Source organism: Mytilus californianus, unplaced genomic scaffold (assembly GCF_021869535.1).
Source record: "Mytilus californianus isolate M0D057914Y unplaced genomic scaffold, xbMytCali1.0.p SCAF_1, whole genome shotgun sequence".
NCBI classification, from domain to species: domain Eukaryota; kingdom Metazoa; phylum Mollusca; class Bivalvia; order Mytilida; family Mytilidae; genus Mytilus; species Mytilus californianus.
The window spans coordinates 94,676,007-94,691,989 of record NW_026262581.1 but is presented as its reverse complement, the minus strand read 5'-3'; the positions used below and the strand labels follow the sequence as shown (position 1 = coordinate 94,691,989).

The window sequence follows — 15,983 nt, the reverse complement described above, 5'->3', positions numbered from 1 at the left end:
TTTCCTTTTAATAGCTGAATACATGAGTAACCCATCTCCAAGTATGGGGTTAAAGGTTGCAATTCTGTAAATATAGACAATGCAATTTCCCATAGGAACTCCCTTTGCGGCTGAAACTGTGACACTTTTACTATGAAGTTTCGTGAAAAATAATATCCCAGAACGGAAAGTTTATATGCACTACTGTTTTATTCAAAGGTCAAAATATAGGGCTGTGCGGCATATTTTCAACATTTATATGCCCTGAACTTCTAAGAGTTTAAACTTGTACTAAAATTCTATACTACCCTTACCTCCATATTTGGACCTCCTAAGAATTAAAATGTAGGCGCTACCATGTTTTTCTATACTGGTTACATTCCCAAGTGATGTCTCTATGAGATGAAACACAGAGATCATCAATGGGAACCAGTACGTTAACAAATTAACATATCTATGAATATTATATATCTCCCCAAAAGAGGCGTGGTTTAAGAAACAGCTGTATTTACAAAGTGCAACCTATACAAAGATTTATTCAAATAGAAAACTCTCTAAAAACACTTTTTCTCACAACAATACTTATTTATCAGAATTATAGCCTTAAAGAAATCACTGCATATACTATAAGTTTCCTTTTACAGTACATTTTATACCCCTACCCCTGTTTCAATTTTTTAAAGAATTTGAAAACAAGACTTTAATTATTGACAGCTTACCCTATGTGAATGTTTTCTGACATGAACTGTCTAAAACCTGTTTGAAACTATTCTGATAACAAATTGAAAGCATTTTGTTATACCATAAGTGTATTGTTTAGTAGTTAATCATTCCAACTTTCAAGATTATACAAAGTATTCAATCCTGCCTGTGTCTCCAGTCCACATCTTACTGAATGCCTATTTGTCAATGAAAGTTCATAATTTCTGTCTCAAATGGTCAGTTAAGAATTCTTGTCTCAACAGTATCATCCCTAACCATATATTTAACATAAGTTAGTTAATATATGAACTAGAAGTGTCTAAACAAAGCCATATTTGCAAAAGTTGTATTTAAGAAGATATCAGTCTGGTGCATAAATTCACTAAAAGTTTGATAGAAATGACTGCTTACATCTTATTTTTGCATAACTTCCCAGCACAGTTATTGTTTTCTTTACAAAAGACCTTGAAAATAATAAAATCATAGCATTTACAAGTTAAATTATCTGTTTTATGACCCAAGGGTAGGCATTTTTTTCTGTTTTTTGTCCCTGGGGCCTCACATTTCCTAAATATTTTCCCTGTTTCTAGAAATGTGGAATATTTAGTATATATTTAGGATAGAACACACTATTGTAAGTTTTACTGAGGTCTTTTTCTAATTCTAGCTTGTACTTTTTAATGCCGCAGTCACAAAAAAGCACATCGAGGTGTTACGGCTTACTTTTGGGTTATCGACAGGACAAAAACACCCCAACAAAAATATTTAGGAAGGATCAATGAGTTGCAATGACTGCGAAGAGTAAATATAAGCACTTCTAAACAAATTTAAATTACAAATAGGCATATATTATGAATTTATTTTGAATTCAGGGCTTTAAGTAAACCATGCATACTGTAAACTGTGAATTTATGCTGAGTCATTATAGTTAAGGCTCAGGATTTTCTCAATCTTCATGAAATATTTATAAAACTTCATTTTTCAGTTAAATTCTTTAAAATCTCTGAGATAAACCAGATTTTGTGAAAATCTGTTTGTTCTATTTTTTAACCCTATATAGGTTGCAATTCTGTAAATATAGACAATGCAATTTCCCATAGGAACTCTCTTTGCGGCTGAAACTGTGACACTTTTACTATGAAGTTTCGTGAAAAATAATATCCCAGAACGGAAAGTTTATATGCACTACTGTTTTATTCAAAGGTCAAAATATAGGGCTGTGCGGCATATTTTCAACATTTATATGCCCTGAACTTCTAAGAGTTTAAACTTGTACTAAAATTCTATACTACCCTTACCTCCATATTTGGACCTCCTAAGAATTAAAATGTAGGCGCTACCATGTTTTTCTATACTGGTTACATTCCGAAGTGATGTCTCTATGAGATGAAACACAGAGATCATCAATGGGAACCAGTACGTTAACAAATTAACATATCTATGAATATTATATATCTCCCCAAAAGAGGCGTGGTTTAAGAAACAGCTGTATTTACAAAGTGCAACCTAAATTGGAGGTCCCATGAATATGGAATATTCAATGAGGTCGAATTATTCACTTAGAAATGAAAATATTTCATCAGCGCTTTTTCTTAGCTTATTTTGACAAAATTGAACCAAATTGGCTGCTAAAAGCAAATTATTATTTCACTATATCATTTTCATTAATGATTTAACAAAAAGAAATCGTATTTTCATTTTTGTATATCTCGTAGCTAATGCCCCTTTAAACCAGATACTTCACCTATAATGTTCTCCTCTGATATTTATAATCAAGAGGCATCAAGTATTCAATGTAAAACCTTAAAAGTTCAATTTTGTGAAATAAGTTACTTAAAAGATCCAAATACAGATTTTTTCTTTAAGGCAAAAACAAACCTCGACAGAAGTGACAGAAAAAGGCTTTGATTGATTTAGCATCATGTTCTGTAACACCTATACAATCTCCATGGTACCATTCTTCACACTGGTCACAACCACTGAAAATAAATTAATAAGACATATCTATCAATTTGTTACAGTAATGGTCATTTTCTATTATTTGTGAGATTACACAATTGCATCAATGAAAACAGAACTAAGAAAAAAGTTCCACACCCCACACCCCAAGCAAACAAAAAAATATCTTTCAAAACTAAGTATATAAGCCCTGAGGCAAACATGCACAAATGTTCAGAGAATGAAACATACACCAATAAGTATATTTTTATGACGTAATGACTTTTACAATATTTTCTTCCCTGCCAGCCCTACAATATTGATCAGTAGTAGTGGAGAAATGTGTGGCGATAATTCTTAGGTTTATTCAACACAATGAAAACATCAAAGTATCAGCAAACAGAAAGTAGGTGTCTTACAGATTAAAAAAATGCTCACAAATTACAACTCTTCACAGTCAAGCTATTGGGCAAATATGAAATCATTTAGTTCAGTAGTTTCTGAGAAAAGTGTGACAGTATGTTTTGCAGGGCAAACTGACGAACAAATTGAAGGACACATGGACAAACAAGGTGAATGCAATATAGCCCTCATTCATAAATATATTTAAAAAAATATCATGAGACTATCATATTTATCAAGTTAAAAGAGCATGTAAAATGTGAATTTTTCCTACATGTACTTGTAGACTTACATCATAAACCTTGAGCAGTCTGATGATCTACATATACAGTATATAACACCTCCTTCATCGTCCATTCTGTTTACCAACTGATTTACTTTAACTTGTCTTTCTGGAAGTAAAAACTTCTGAGCTATGTCACCTTGCTGTAATAAAATTCAGTTAAAAAGAATGAAGGTCAGGTATACAAGAAGAAAGAATCTGCTGTAAGAAATTAATTGACCCTTGAAGTAATTTATGGCAAGTCATAGAGATCAATACAGGCAAGTGATGCAACCAGCATTCAGTTTAATCTAACATGATGTATCAAGGAGTTCTGTCCATTAACATGATTAATGTTCTTGAAACTCTAAATGGTATATCTTTAGTTTTCTGTATGTAAAAGTTTTATAATATAGAAATGAAAATATTTTGTTTAATTGAAATCTTTGAACACCATATAGCAAACATGTGAATATCAAATGAACTGAGAACACCAATCACTTGTTTTTATACTATATCTACAAAACCAACATCATCATTATCAAGCAAAAAAAAATAGATCAACATAATATTTATACACAAAATGTAATTTGCAAAAGTTTGCAAATATTTAGAAATAAAGAAATTCTAATAAATTTAGCAAATGTCGTAAGTAAAATGAAGTGCATATATAAAATAAAAATAATAAATATAGTTCTGTTGCCAATGACATTCTGATGCCTCACTACAGTTTGGCTACCTCATTATGGCTTCAATCTTAAACATTGATTTTACATGGATCAGGTCTTATGACTGCAAACACATGTACAAGTTTATCAACATAAACATTTACCTGGCTTTTATCTAGAAAAGCTGAAAAAGCAGCAGCATGAATAAAGCATGGACAAAGTTTGTTATATCTGCAGTCTTTTTTTATCATGGTGTTGATTGCTGATATTACAAAACACTTGTTCACCAAGATATTTTACACCATAAATCTTCAATATAACAGTACATTATCAGACATGCTAGTTTATTAACCACAGTAGAATAGAAATTGTTGGAACTGTAATATACATGGATAATATGGATGCTCTTACTGCTGTTTACAAGGCTGAAAAATAAAGCTGCTGAAAATACCAATCACTCATTCATGCTGATCATATGAAATGATAAAGATATAAATATCACAAGGTTTCACTTTGTCTTTGGTATATTAATTTTGTTGAGGGACAGGTCAGTTATAGCTGTCAATGTTGTCAAATCAGTTTTAGGTACGGAATAGATAAAAGTTATTAATTAATTAATATAACCAACAACAAATGTATGTCAAATAAGTCCAATAGCTATTATTTTTTGGGGGGAGATTCACAACTGAAAAAAAAAATGCTAGAAGAATGAATGCGATTCCTGAAGTGTATAAATAGTAATTCCTAACAAAAATGAAAGTTCAATTTCCTTATTGGAATGATCAATTCTGTCCCCTTTTTGCATTAATAAAAACATCAGAATTGGTTTCTGAAATTATTTTACTAATAAATTTAACAAACAACAAGTATTTAAACAGACCCCAAAAATATGCATTGTGAATATAATAAGCCTTAGCCCCAGTTATACTTAACCCTCTTTAAGATTTTGGAAGAAATTGGGTTATTTGGATTCAAATGTTGTGAAACCTGGTAACATTTTTATGAAAGTTAGCATGAAATATCCATACACCATGTTACAAACTCAAAGCTCCCAAATTCTCAGTCAAGGTAGGAAATATCACCCAAGATACAACAGTAATGTTAATAATCTGTCTGTTGTGATACTGGTAATATTGTGCCCAATGATTAAGTGAAGGAAAGAAATGCTGATTAGCATGATTAGGTAGAAAAAGGAAAGCCAAAACTAACCTGTCTTTAGTTATCCACTCTCCTATCAAAACTGTTGATAAAACAATAATAATCATATACCGTTAAATACTCATCTACCAATCTAATCAGTACAATACTCTTAGTTTGCATATTTGTTAACTTTTATTTCTCTTCTTGACCAAATTTGATTCATTATTGGTTAAGACATCTGGGCAATAAGAAAGGTGTCACATGAGGAGGAGGATATCTTAACCCTTCCATAACACCAAAAATATGCTCAGCTTTAATGGGGTTCATATTGCTTAGTTTTTGAATATGCCTTTCCTTGATTGTACATGTATGTTTATCTGTCTCCTTGATTTTAATATATATGTCTCATTCATGTACATGTATGGTCCTATGGATTGTGATTTTTTTATTGGGTCTAAATTAATCTTTGATTGCAATTGGCTGCAAATTATTGATCCAGTTTTTTACTAAAATTAGCAATTTTGGTGCAGAACTGGATTTTTATGTGAGACTTTTCATTTAAATGAAGAACTTTTTATGGTTTAACTTATCATGTAAAAAAATGTTCAGTGATTAAAAGCTCTGTTAAATCTTGGAGATCACTCAGATAAATTTGTTTTAATATGGGATGAACAATGTAAAGAAATTAACCTATTTTGTTTTGCAGCATGAAACAAGAATGGTGAACCAATTTTTTCTTTTTACTTTCTGAAAGCACATAAGAGCTATACTCATATTTTATTTTCAAACTCTATCGTTAAAGTTTTCTTTTGATTCACACGAAAGTGCTTTTTTCAGGTGTAATCCTTTCATAATCTGACAATTCTGACCAACCTGTAGCTTGAATAAAAAGCTCTGTGACCCATACTTTTTATTATTTGTTTTTGAAAATTAAATAGCATGTTATAGAATTTTGGTAAAGTCTGAAAAAAAGCTGTTCAATTTTCAATTAAGACCACCATCTATTAAGTTTTAAGCAGTTTTATTTACATAACAATCTTTTGTTTTCTATGCTGTTTTATATTGAGCTTATAAAATTAAGAAGCAATGATGTTAATAAAAATACCTGAATTTAATTCATAGTTTGATTGACAGAAACATTACAATATTATTCCTAAATGCACAATACACATATCTATAAAAATACAACTTTCACCTAATTTTTTTCAAGACACAAATAACTATTTCATTACATAAAGTTGGTACATGACATACATGTACTGATAAGATGATAAATTATTGTTACACCTGCTATTCAGAAATAAAATGACAAATACCTGTCATTCAGTTGACATGTTTCTTACCTGGAACACATGTATGGTAGACCACAAACATTCTTACCTTTAATATTTAGTACGTTCATACCAAACACTAGTTATAATTCCTTTGATACAGATACATTCCTTTCAATTAGGCCACATGAATTTGTTATTCAGTGCCAGAAAAAAATACTTTGCTATTAAAAACAGTTATATAGGAACTTAAAACTAATTACACATCAATTCAAATTTAAGATTTATAGTTTAACATATTTGTCCTTTTACAAAATATTAGTACATCAACATGTTTGACATTATATTTCATTCACATAAAACTTGAAGATTTCAAAGGTTGTTTTGTTCAGCAGTGAAGCAGGCTTTATCATAACATCCCACTTTAAGTGAACCTTAGAATGAATACACCGCTAAGATAACATGGTTAATTTACAACAGAATGTTTATAATGATAAATGCCAATTACTTCACATTTATTTAACATGATTGAAGTAAAATAAATTTGAGATGTTGGATAGTATTTCTACTATGAATCAATTCTTTTTTTATAGATGTCTGATGATAGGTCAGTGTTCAAGTAAATCTGAAATAAAATCTACTTTAGTGAGGTAGCCCACATAGTGACATACCAAATGCCCCATATAAATATTGGATATTTTGCAAGTCCCCTCCCCAATAATGTTTCTCCATTTCAGATTTTCCTGATAAACAAATACTTTTATATTATATGAGTGGATATATCTTTTAACTAATTTTAAAAGGATTTAAATAAAAAAAAACGAACAGAGTTCCAATGTACCCTGCATGGCATATATTTTATCTATCCAAGGTACAAGACCAGGACAAAAACTAAAAAAAGCACTTTTTTTTTGGTTCTATAAGACTTTTCATTAATATCTTAGAGAAATGAAGGCTTCAGAGCAAATGCAATGTGATTTCCATTATAATTAATATTTCAAAGGGACATAACTCGTTAAAAATATTTGATAAGAACTTATTTTCAAAAGTGTCAAAGACATTGCTGTTATAAACCTTTGATATAAGTTTCATAAAATTCTGGTAAGAATTGAACACATGAGCGCGCTAACAATGCAATTTTCCATATATCCAATATTTCCAAGGGGCATAACTCTTTTAAAAATAATTGATCAGCACTGATTTTCTAACTCATCTAAGACATTGCTGATATAAACCTATGATATAAGTTTCATAAAAATCTGGCAAGAATTGAACAAATGAGAGGGCTAACGATGCAATTTTCCATATATCCAATATTTCCAAGGGGCATAACTCTTTTAAATATAGTTGATCAGCACTGATTTTTGACCTCGTTCAAGACATTGCTGATATAAACCTATGATATAAGTTTCATAAAAATCTGGAAAGAATTGAACAAATGAGAGGGCTTACGATGCAATTTTCCATATATCCAATATTTCCAAGGGGCATAACTCTTTTAAATATAGTTGATCAGCACTGATTTTTGGACTCGTTCAAGACATTGCTGATATAAACCTATGATATAAGTTTCATAAAAATCTGGCAAGAACTGAACAAATGAGAGCGCTAACGATGCAATTTTCCATATAATTAATGTTTTCAAGGGGCATAACTCTTTTAAATATAGTTGATCGGCACTGATTTTCAAACTCGTCCAAGACATTGCTGATATAAACCTATGATATAAGTTTCATAAAAATCTGTCAAGAATTGTACATGTGAGAGTGCTTACAAGACCGGATGGACAAACGGACTCCAGGTATTTCTATGTACCCCGCAACACATTGCGCAGGGGACAAAAAATGAAAGCATCATCCCAGCAACAAGAATGAATAAGGAATATATTAACAAAGTCCCCCTCCAAAAAAATATGGTCCCTCATTTTCAGATTTTTCTGATTTAATATCAAACACATCCAAGATTTAATAAGTGGAAATCTTCATACAAATCTGAAGAGGATCTGAGGAAATGAAGACATTATCCTGACAAAAAGAATTAATATGTGATATTTTTACAAGTCTCCCTACCGAAAAAAATGGTCCCCCTTCATAATTTTTCTGATTTATATTGAACTCATCTAAGGCTTTGATGGGTGGAATACAAATAATTTGAAGAAAATCGGGGAAAAAATGCAGGCCCCATCCACCAACAAGAAATGATATGAGATATCTTTACAAGTTCCCCTCCCAAAAAAATCATCCCTCATTTCAGATATTTTTCATTATCAAACTCATATAGGGATTGATAAGTGGAAACCTTCATACAAAATTAATTTAAAGAAGATCAGTTAATGAATATTAATGAAGGTGCTAGCCTGATATCAACAATGTCATGATGACAGACAGACAGGACAAAAACATTATATACCCTCTGCAACTTCATTTTGTTGGGAATAAGTAATTCTTTTTAATTTTCAGTTCTGAAAGAAAGCCCACAAATAAGGGAAATTATTCAAATAAAAAACAGTATTATTTTTTTTCCAGATTAGTTTTTGTTTTAATGCCTGTTAAGTTTTAAGCTGCACTTCTAGATATCAGAAGACAAGCTTTTATAGCTTGCTATTTTGTAGTGTATGGGTTTTGCCCATTGTGGAAGGCTGTATGGTGACCTATAGTTGCTTACTTCTATGTCGTTTGGTCTCTGGTGGAGAGTTGTTTCATTGGCAATCATACCACATCTTATTTTTACAAAGTCCTCATTACGCTTCACCAAATTAATGTCTTGTTCGTCAGAATTGCTGCTCTGAATTTCCCAATTTCGTTTTCCTTTTTATTTCATTTGAAAAAAAATTTCCAGACATGTTTCTTGATATTAGTTTTACAAGAACAGATCAGGTGCAAATCCAGCAAAACTAAATTAATTTATTCAAATTTACTTCTTTGTCGTTTGGTCTCTGTAGTAACAGTAGAATTTAAGAACAAACTATAATAAAATGCTCCGCTGGGCGCAGCTTGATAGGACCGCAGAGGTCGAACCCTGAACAGTTGGGGCAAGTATGGACACAACATTCAAGCTTGATACAGCACTGAATTTGGATTGTGATTAAATATTTGACACAGCATAGGTTTCTGACACAGAATGAATGTGGTCTTAAAAATTTTTAATTTACCTATTCAAACCATATCATTATTATTTGCTTTTATATATAAATCAGAAATAACCAATTTAAAATGGAAAATTTAAAAGAAAAAAAAAACCCTCCCCCAAATTTTTTGAATCCCCTTATGATTCATCACCCCCAAACTCAATCCCAGCCTTCCCTTTGTGGTATGGTACCTTGCAGTACAATTTCAGAGAGATCTATACACTTGAACACAAGTTATTGTCTGGAAACTAGAAAAATGCTTGTTTTTTTGGCCCCTTTTTGGCCCCTTATTCCTAAACGTTTTGGGCAATTACCCCCAAACTCAAACCCAGCTTTCCCTTTGTGATATGGAACCTTGTAGTACAATTTCAGAAAGATCAATGCACTTACACACAAGTTATTGTCATAAAACTAGAAAAATGCTTGTTTTTTGCCCCTTTTTTGGCCCCTTATTCCTAAAATTTAGAGGCAATTACCCCCAAAATTGATCCCAGCCTTCCCTTTGTGGTATGGAACCTTGTAGTACAATTTCAGAAAGATCAATGCACTTACACACAAGTTATTGTCATGAAACTAGAAAAATGATTGTTTTTTGCCCCTTTTTTGGCCCCTTAATCCTAAAATTTAGAGGCAATTACCACCAAAATCAATCCCAGCATTCCCTTTGTGATATGGAACCTTGTGATACAATGTCAGAGAGATCCATACACTAACAGTAACGCACAAGTTATTGTCTGGAAGTTACAAAAATGCTTATTTTTGGCCCCTTTTTGGCCCCTTATTCCTAAACGTTTTGGGCAATTACCCCCAAACTCAATTCCAGCTTTCCCTTTGAGACATGGAATCTTGTAGTACAATTTCATAAAGATCCATACACTTACACACAATTTATTGTCCTGAAACTAGAAAAATGCTTGTTTTTTGCCCCTTTTTGGCCCCTAATTCCTAAAATTTTGAAGCAATTACCCTCAAAATCAATCCCAGCATTCCCTTTGTGGTATGGTACAGGTCTTGCAGTACAATTTCAGAGAGATCCATACACTTGAACACAAGTTATTGTCTGGAAACTAGAAAAATGCTTATTTTTGGCCCCTTATTCCTAAACGTTTTGGGCAATTACCCCCAAACTCAATTCCAGCTTTCCTTTTGTGATATGGAACCTTGTAGTACAATTTCAGAAAGATCCATACACTTACACACAAGTTATTATCATGAAACTAGAAAAATGCTTGTTTTTTGCCCCTTTTTTGGCCCCTTTTTCCTTAACTGTTGGTACCATAACCCCCAAAATCAATCCCAACCTTCCTTTTGTGGTTTTGAACCTTATGGTAAAATTTCATAGAGATCCATTCACTTAAACTAAAGTTAGAGTGCGAAAACCAATATGTCTTCGGACGACGACATCGACGCCAACGTCATACCAATATACAACCGCAAAAAAATATAAAAATCAGTTGAAAAAGGCTTTACTCATCAGATCAATACAGAGCAGAAAAACAACTAACAAAAACACAGAACAGACGTGGCAGGGTATTGTATTTCAATGTTTTATTTTTTAACAGAATTAAGTGGTCCTACAGTTGTATTTGAAAAGACAAAAATCTATGCTAACCTTCCCTTCGTCTTAAAACTATGTTTTCTGCCCTAATATCCTAACTAGAACACTGGATTGGTTGATTGATAGTTGTTTTGCTAAAACACTGGACATCTGTCTACTATTTGATAGATCTTATTGAGAACAAATGTACTTAAAAAATGATGCAATTAATTCCTCTTGATACAGTGTTTGAAAGATAACTTGAATTTAATATCCCAAGTGTGTAGTTATTTAGAGACCTTGCCCATTATTAACCTACTACATGTATGCATATGGAAAATCAGAGCTGAATTGTCTGTCAACATGGGAAAATAATTGGCTTATAGAGGAAAAACATATAAACTGAGTAAATAAAAATTCGTAAGGGTTCCGCGGAACCCAGTGTCTCGCCTACTTTTTCTGTTAATCACAGGCTCAACAAAAATGAGGAAGTAAATCAATAAAAATATTCCTCTTGATACTATCTTTTGATTGTAAGAAGCTTCTGTCCAAGTTTGGTAATAATCCAGGATAGTTTATGAATCTAATAAATGTTTAAAAAACTTTAACTGCAGACTGAATGTAATGTTAACTGGAAGAAAACAAAATTTCCTTCTAGATACTAGCATTTGATCATAAACAAGCTTCTGTCCAAGTTTGGTACAAATCCAAAATAGTATAAGAAAGTTATTAAAATTTTAAAAACTTTAACCACAGAGTGAATGTGTTGTTTCCTGGCAGAAAATCTAAGTCCATTTAAAAGTAAAATAAGGAAAAAATGGATTTATTTTTTTATAAAATTTACTTCTGGATACTATCTTATGATCATAAACAAGCTTCTGTCCAAGTTTGGTACAAACTAAGGATAGTTTAAGAAAGTTATTAAAATTTTAAAAACTTTAACCACAGAGTGAATGTAATATTTCCCGGCAGAAAAACTAAGTCCATTTATAAGTAAAATACGGAAAAAATGGAATTTTATTTTTACAAAATTTACTTCTGGATACTATCTTATGATCATAAACAAGCTTCTGTCCAAGTTTGGTAGAAATCCAGGATAGTTTAAGAAAGTTATTAAAATTTCAAAAACTTTAACCACAGAGTGATTATTTGTGGACGCCGCCGCCGACGCCGCCGACGGAAAGTAGGATCGCTATGTCTCGCTTTTTCGACTAAAGTCGAAGGCTCGACAAAAATCAAATATTTTCAGAAAAATTTTCAAATATAACCAAAATTAGTTATTTTTAAAACTAAGGTTGTACAGTGTAACTAAAACTAGCTTATCAATCCTTTAAATAAACTTATTCTAAAAGATTGCCAATTCAACACTGTAATTAGATCTTTGAATAATATTTTTATTGGTATACATTTGTAAATATTGATTTTGTTATCAGTGAATAACTGTCACAGGTTAGGAGGAAGGATTGGCGCCAGTAAACATGTTTTCACTCTGCCACATTCTGTATGTGTCTGTCCTAAATCAGGAGTCTGTAATTCAGTGGTTGTCGTTTGTTGCTGTATATCATATTTTCTTTTTCTTTCATTGTTTTGTAGTTTTCTCGTGTGAATTGTATTATATTTGTCATTTCTGGGCCTTTTAAATTTGACTGTGCAGAATGTTTTTTGCTCATTGATGAAGGCGGTACGGTGACTTATAGTTATTAACTTCTATGTCATTTGGCCTCTGGTGAAGAGTTCTCTCATTGGCAATTATACCACGTCTTCTTATTTTTATATTAAACCAGTTATTTTTATTAAAAAAAAATAACTGTTTTTTATAATCAATGACGATGCCTCTGACTGACAATTCAAGCATATACACGAGATTGGGCTATATCAGATCATATTATAGTTATAAAAATTATCTCCCTTAGACATTTTCTGTTTCTGCATTAACATGATTAATACTTGGAATGGAAAGTAATTTTAAACTTTACAGGAACAACAAAGTTTCAACTTTAATCATGAACTTAAAAGGACAATTGATTTTTATCTCACCTGGCCCATTATTTTTTGCCTATTATCTTGATAATTATAGTACTTAGAAGGAAACTTTAAACAGTACAAAAGGATCAGCATGACAGTATCTACAAATAAGTCAACATGGTCAAAATCGTCAGTCCACTCCTTATTAAAGTAATGGCCCTTTATTGACTAATTTATACCAATTTTTTTCATTTTTGCTTAATTACAAATGTATATCTAAAAAATGTACATTAGAAACATTAAAAAGCAAAAAATAATCAGCACGACAAGATCTACAAATAATTCAGCTTGGCTGAAACTTTACAAAAATGTTAAGCCGACTTCTTACTAGAATGAATGCACTTGAATGAAGATTTTTACCATTTTTTTGTGTTTTTGGTTATTATCATGAATAATATAATAGATAGATAGACACTTTAAAATGCAAAAATGATTATCAAGACAAGATTTACAAATAAGTCTCAATGCCGAAATTGTCATTCAACTCTTTATTGGAGTTATTTCTCTTGAATGAAGATTTTTACCAATTTTTGTGTTTTCGCCTAATATTTTATAAACTATAATAGATAGATAGATAGATAGATAGATACAGCAAAATTGATTGGCAAGCTAAAATTTACAAATAATATTAATGACTGAAACCTTCAGTCCACTCCTTAGTAGAGTAATTGCTCTTAAATGACAATTTTAACCAATTTTTTGTATTACTGCCCATTGTTGAAAATGCACATAGACCTAGGTGAGTTACAGTAATAAGGAATTCAAATCCTGTTGTCATGTCTTCATCCTATTAATTGACAGGTATGAACAGTGCCTCCTAATTTTGTCTGTAAAGATTTAGATTGCACTTCCAATTAATAATGAAGAACAAGAAATGTATTGTCAGATCATATGTTTTCGACGTCATATGAATGTGTATTATGCATGCTATTTCAATGGAAATTGTGACGTCACAATACAATCTTAACCCTTTCGCCGATGAGTCCCGGTTTACCGGGATTCACGCTTCAGACAGCTGACGATGAGTCCCGTTTTACCGGGATCGGAATACCTCTTTTATATTTCCCACTCAAAACACTGCAAACACGAGTTACCTTTCTTTGTTGAATACCCGGATGAAAGTGTAAACATGGCGCTTCCATTTGTTGAAAACCTTTGTCAAAATCAGAGGAAATTTACGGAATTTACGAGAATTTGAAATGAGGGAACATTTTTTTTGAAAGAATATGGAAGAATTGAAGCCAAACTAGTATACATTTTTGACATAAAATGTCGTTTTATGTACAAAACACTTGGAATGGACATCGTTCAGTGTAAGGAATTTGTACAGCCTCATTAAATTTTTCAAAATTTTGCCGTTTTGGGTTAAAAAATTACGATTTTGGGTCCAAGAGCAGAATTATGAGAATTTCACCTAGATAATGCCGAAAATTTGAAAATTTGAATATTTTATGAAGAAAAAATTATCAAAACATGAACAAAACTGTGAACATGGTGTTAGTGAATGAAATAAAGACACAAATAACTACAGACAAGTTTTTATTGACATTTATTATGAAGATCTCCCACTTGAGTAATAGTAGCCAGGGAAGCCATCGTCTCAGAGTAGCTTCTGTCTGGGCAGCTATCGGTGAAAGGGTTAAAATCCATAATATACGGGATAATTTAAAAATTGCAAAGGGAGATAATTGTTAAATCATCATTGAGCTTGTATAGTCAAATCCAGTAATTTTGTCAGTCCTTTTCATGTACCCAACGTGAAATGGTTGGACTTATAGGACAGACGAATCTACCGGACAGCATCATAGCCAAATCAAGCTGTATTAGCTCAAACTCCAGTTTTGCAGAACCTGATAGGGTTCTTATTTTAAATATTAAACAAAACTTGTAATATGCATGTTAATAACTACTGATACGAACGTTGTCCTTTTTCACAGGTAACACCTGTCTCATATTATAAAACTTACAGACATTCCACTGGCTTCAGACTCTGACATAATGAGAATATACAACAAAAAAATATCAAGCCAAGTCTCTCAATGTGTAAAACGTCATCCTTCTTGCTGTCTTGAGAAAGATTTTAGACTGAAATAAAAAATATCAGAATAATTTCGGTGAGAGATATAAAAAACAATCCAAATATTAATATGAATAAGAATAGTGATTTTGATTAGTTATTTATGTTAAAGATCTAATGTCAATGAATGTGCACATAAAATGTTTCTGTATCCACTGGTATCATTCAAATCGTTCTTGTATTCACCGTATAACCCGGAAGTGAAAGATTGCCGGAGCTAATTTTGGAGATTATGCCCAAAGCGAAACAAGTCAAATGTCCCTGACTGCCGATTGACATTCAAATAGAAAGTAAACCTTTCAGCGATGGAAGGGCTGATCCCTGTAATCAACAAACTGCAAGATGTGTTTAACACTGTTGGTTCAGAGACGATTCAGCTTCCACAAATTGTTGTGATAGGCAATCAGGTGCATGCCCTTAAAAATAATTTTTATTTATCACTGATGTAATTTCTATATTAATAATAGTTAACAGTACATTTAAAGTTATACATTTAGGATTGATTTTGTATTGCCATAATATTATACAGGTGTTCAACAAGGGAGATCTCCCCCTCAGCTATGACAGCTGAGGGGGAGATTTTGCGCGAACAACATTTTCAAGTTAAATATATGACTTGTTTATTTATTCATTTACAAAACACAAATAAGAGTTAAAAGATATAATTTATTTCTTCAATTCATGGTTACAATCTATACAAGGCAGGGATGGGCACGATTACTGACAAAATGTAATCGATTAATAGTCGATTACATGAAGGATTTTTGTGCAATCGATTAATAATCGATTACTCTGAATTTTGTATGTAATCGATTGCAATCGATTACTTTATCAAAAGTAATTACATTACTTTTC

At 31.7% G+C, this 15,983-nt stretch overlaps 2 protein-coding genes across 5 annotated transcripts in view; one reads left to right on the top strand and one right to left on the bottom strand.

Annotated features, from left to right (window-relative positions):
* Positions 1–15,153, bottom strand: part of LOC127710440 (CXXC-type zinc finger protein 1-like) — a 47,746-nt gene extending 32,593 nt beyond the window's left edge. The window contains exons 1-4 of one of the 3 annotated variants that reach the window (XM_052216292.1): positions 15,019–15,153; positions 5,161–5,191; positions 3,314–3,447; positions 2,560–2,660 (exon numbers count right to left, since the gene is read on the bottom strand). In XM_052216292.1, coding sequence (XP_052072252.1) covers positions 2,560–2,660; positions 3,314–3,378 — 166 coding nt within the window. In that variant the 5' untranslated portion in view covers positions 3,379–3,447; positions 5,161–5,191; positions 15,019–15,153. Of the gene's footprint in view, positions 1–2,559; positions 2,661–3,313; positions 3,448–5,160; positions 5,192–6,471; positions 6,491–15,018 lie in introns of those variants that run through there. The other 2 variants (XM_052216302.1, XM_052216283.1) reach the window with 2 other exon arrangements.
* A 173-nt stretch (positions 15,154–15,326) lies between these two features.
* LOC127710375 (dynamin-1-like protein) overlaps positions 15,327–15,983 on the top strand; it is a 59,543-nt gene continuing 58,886 nt past the window's right edge. For both annotated transcript variants that reach the window (XM_052216206.1, XM_052216212.1), the window contains exon 1: positions 15,327–15,535. In XM_052216206.1, the coding sequence (XP_052072166.1) occupies positions 15,434–15,535 (102 nt within the window). In that variant the 5' untranslated portion in view covers positions 15,327–15,433. The remainder of the gene's footprint in view (positions 15,536–15,983) is intronic.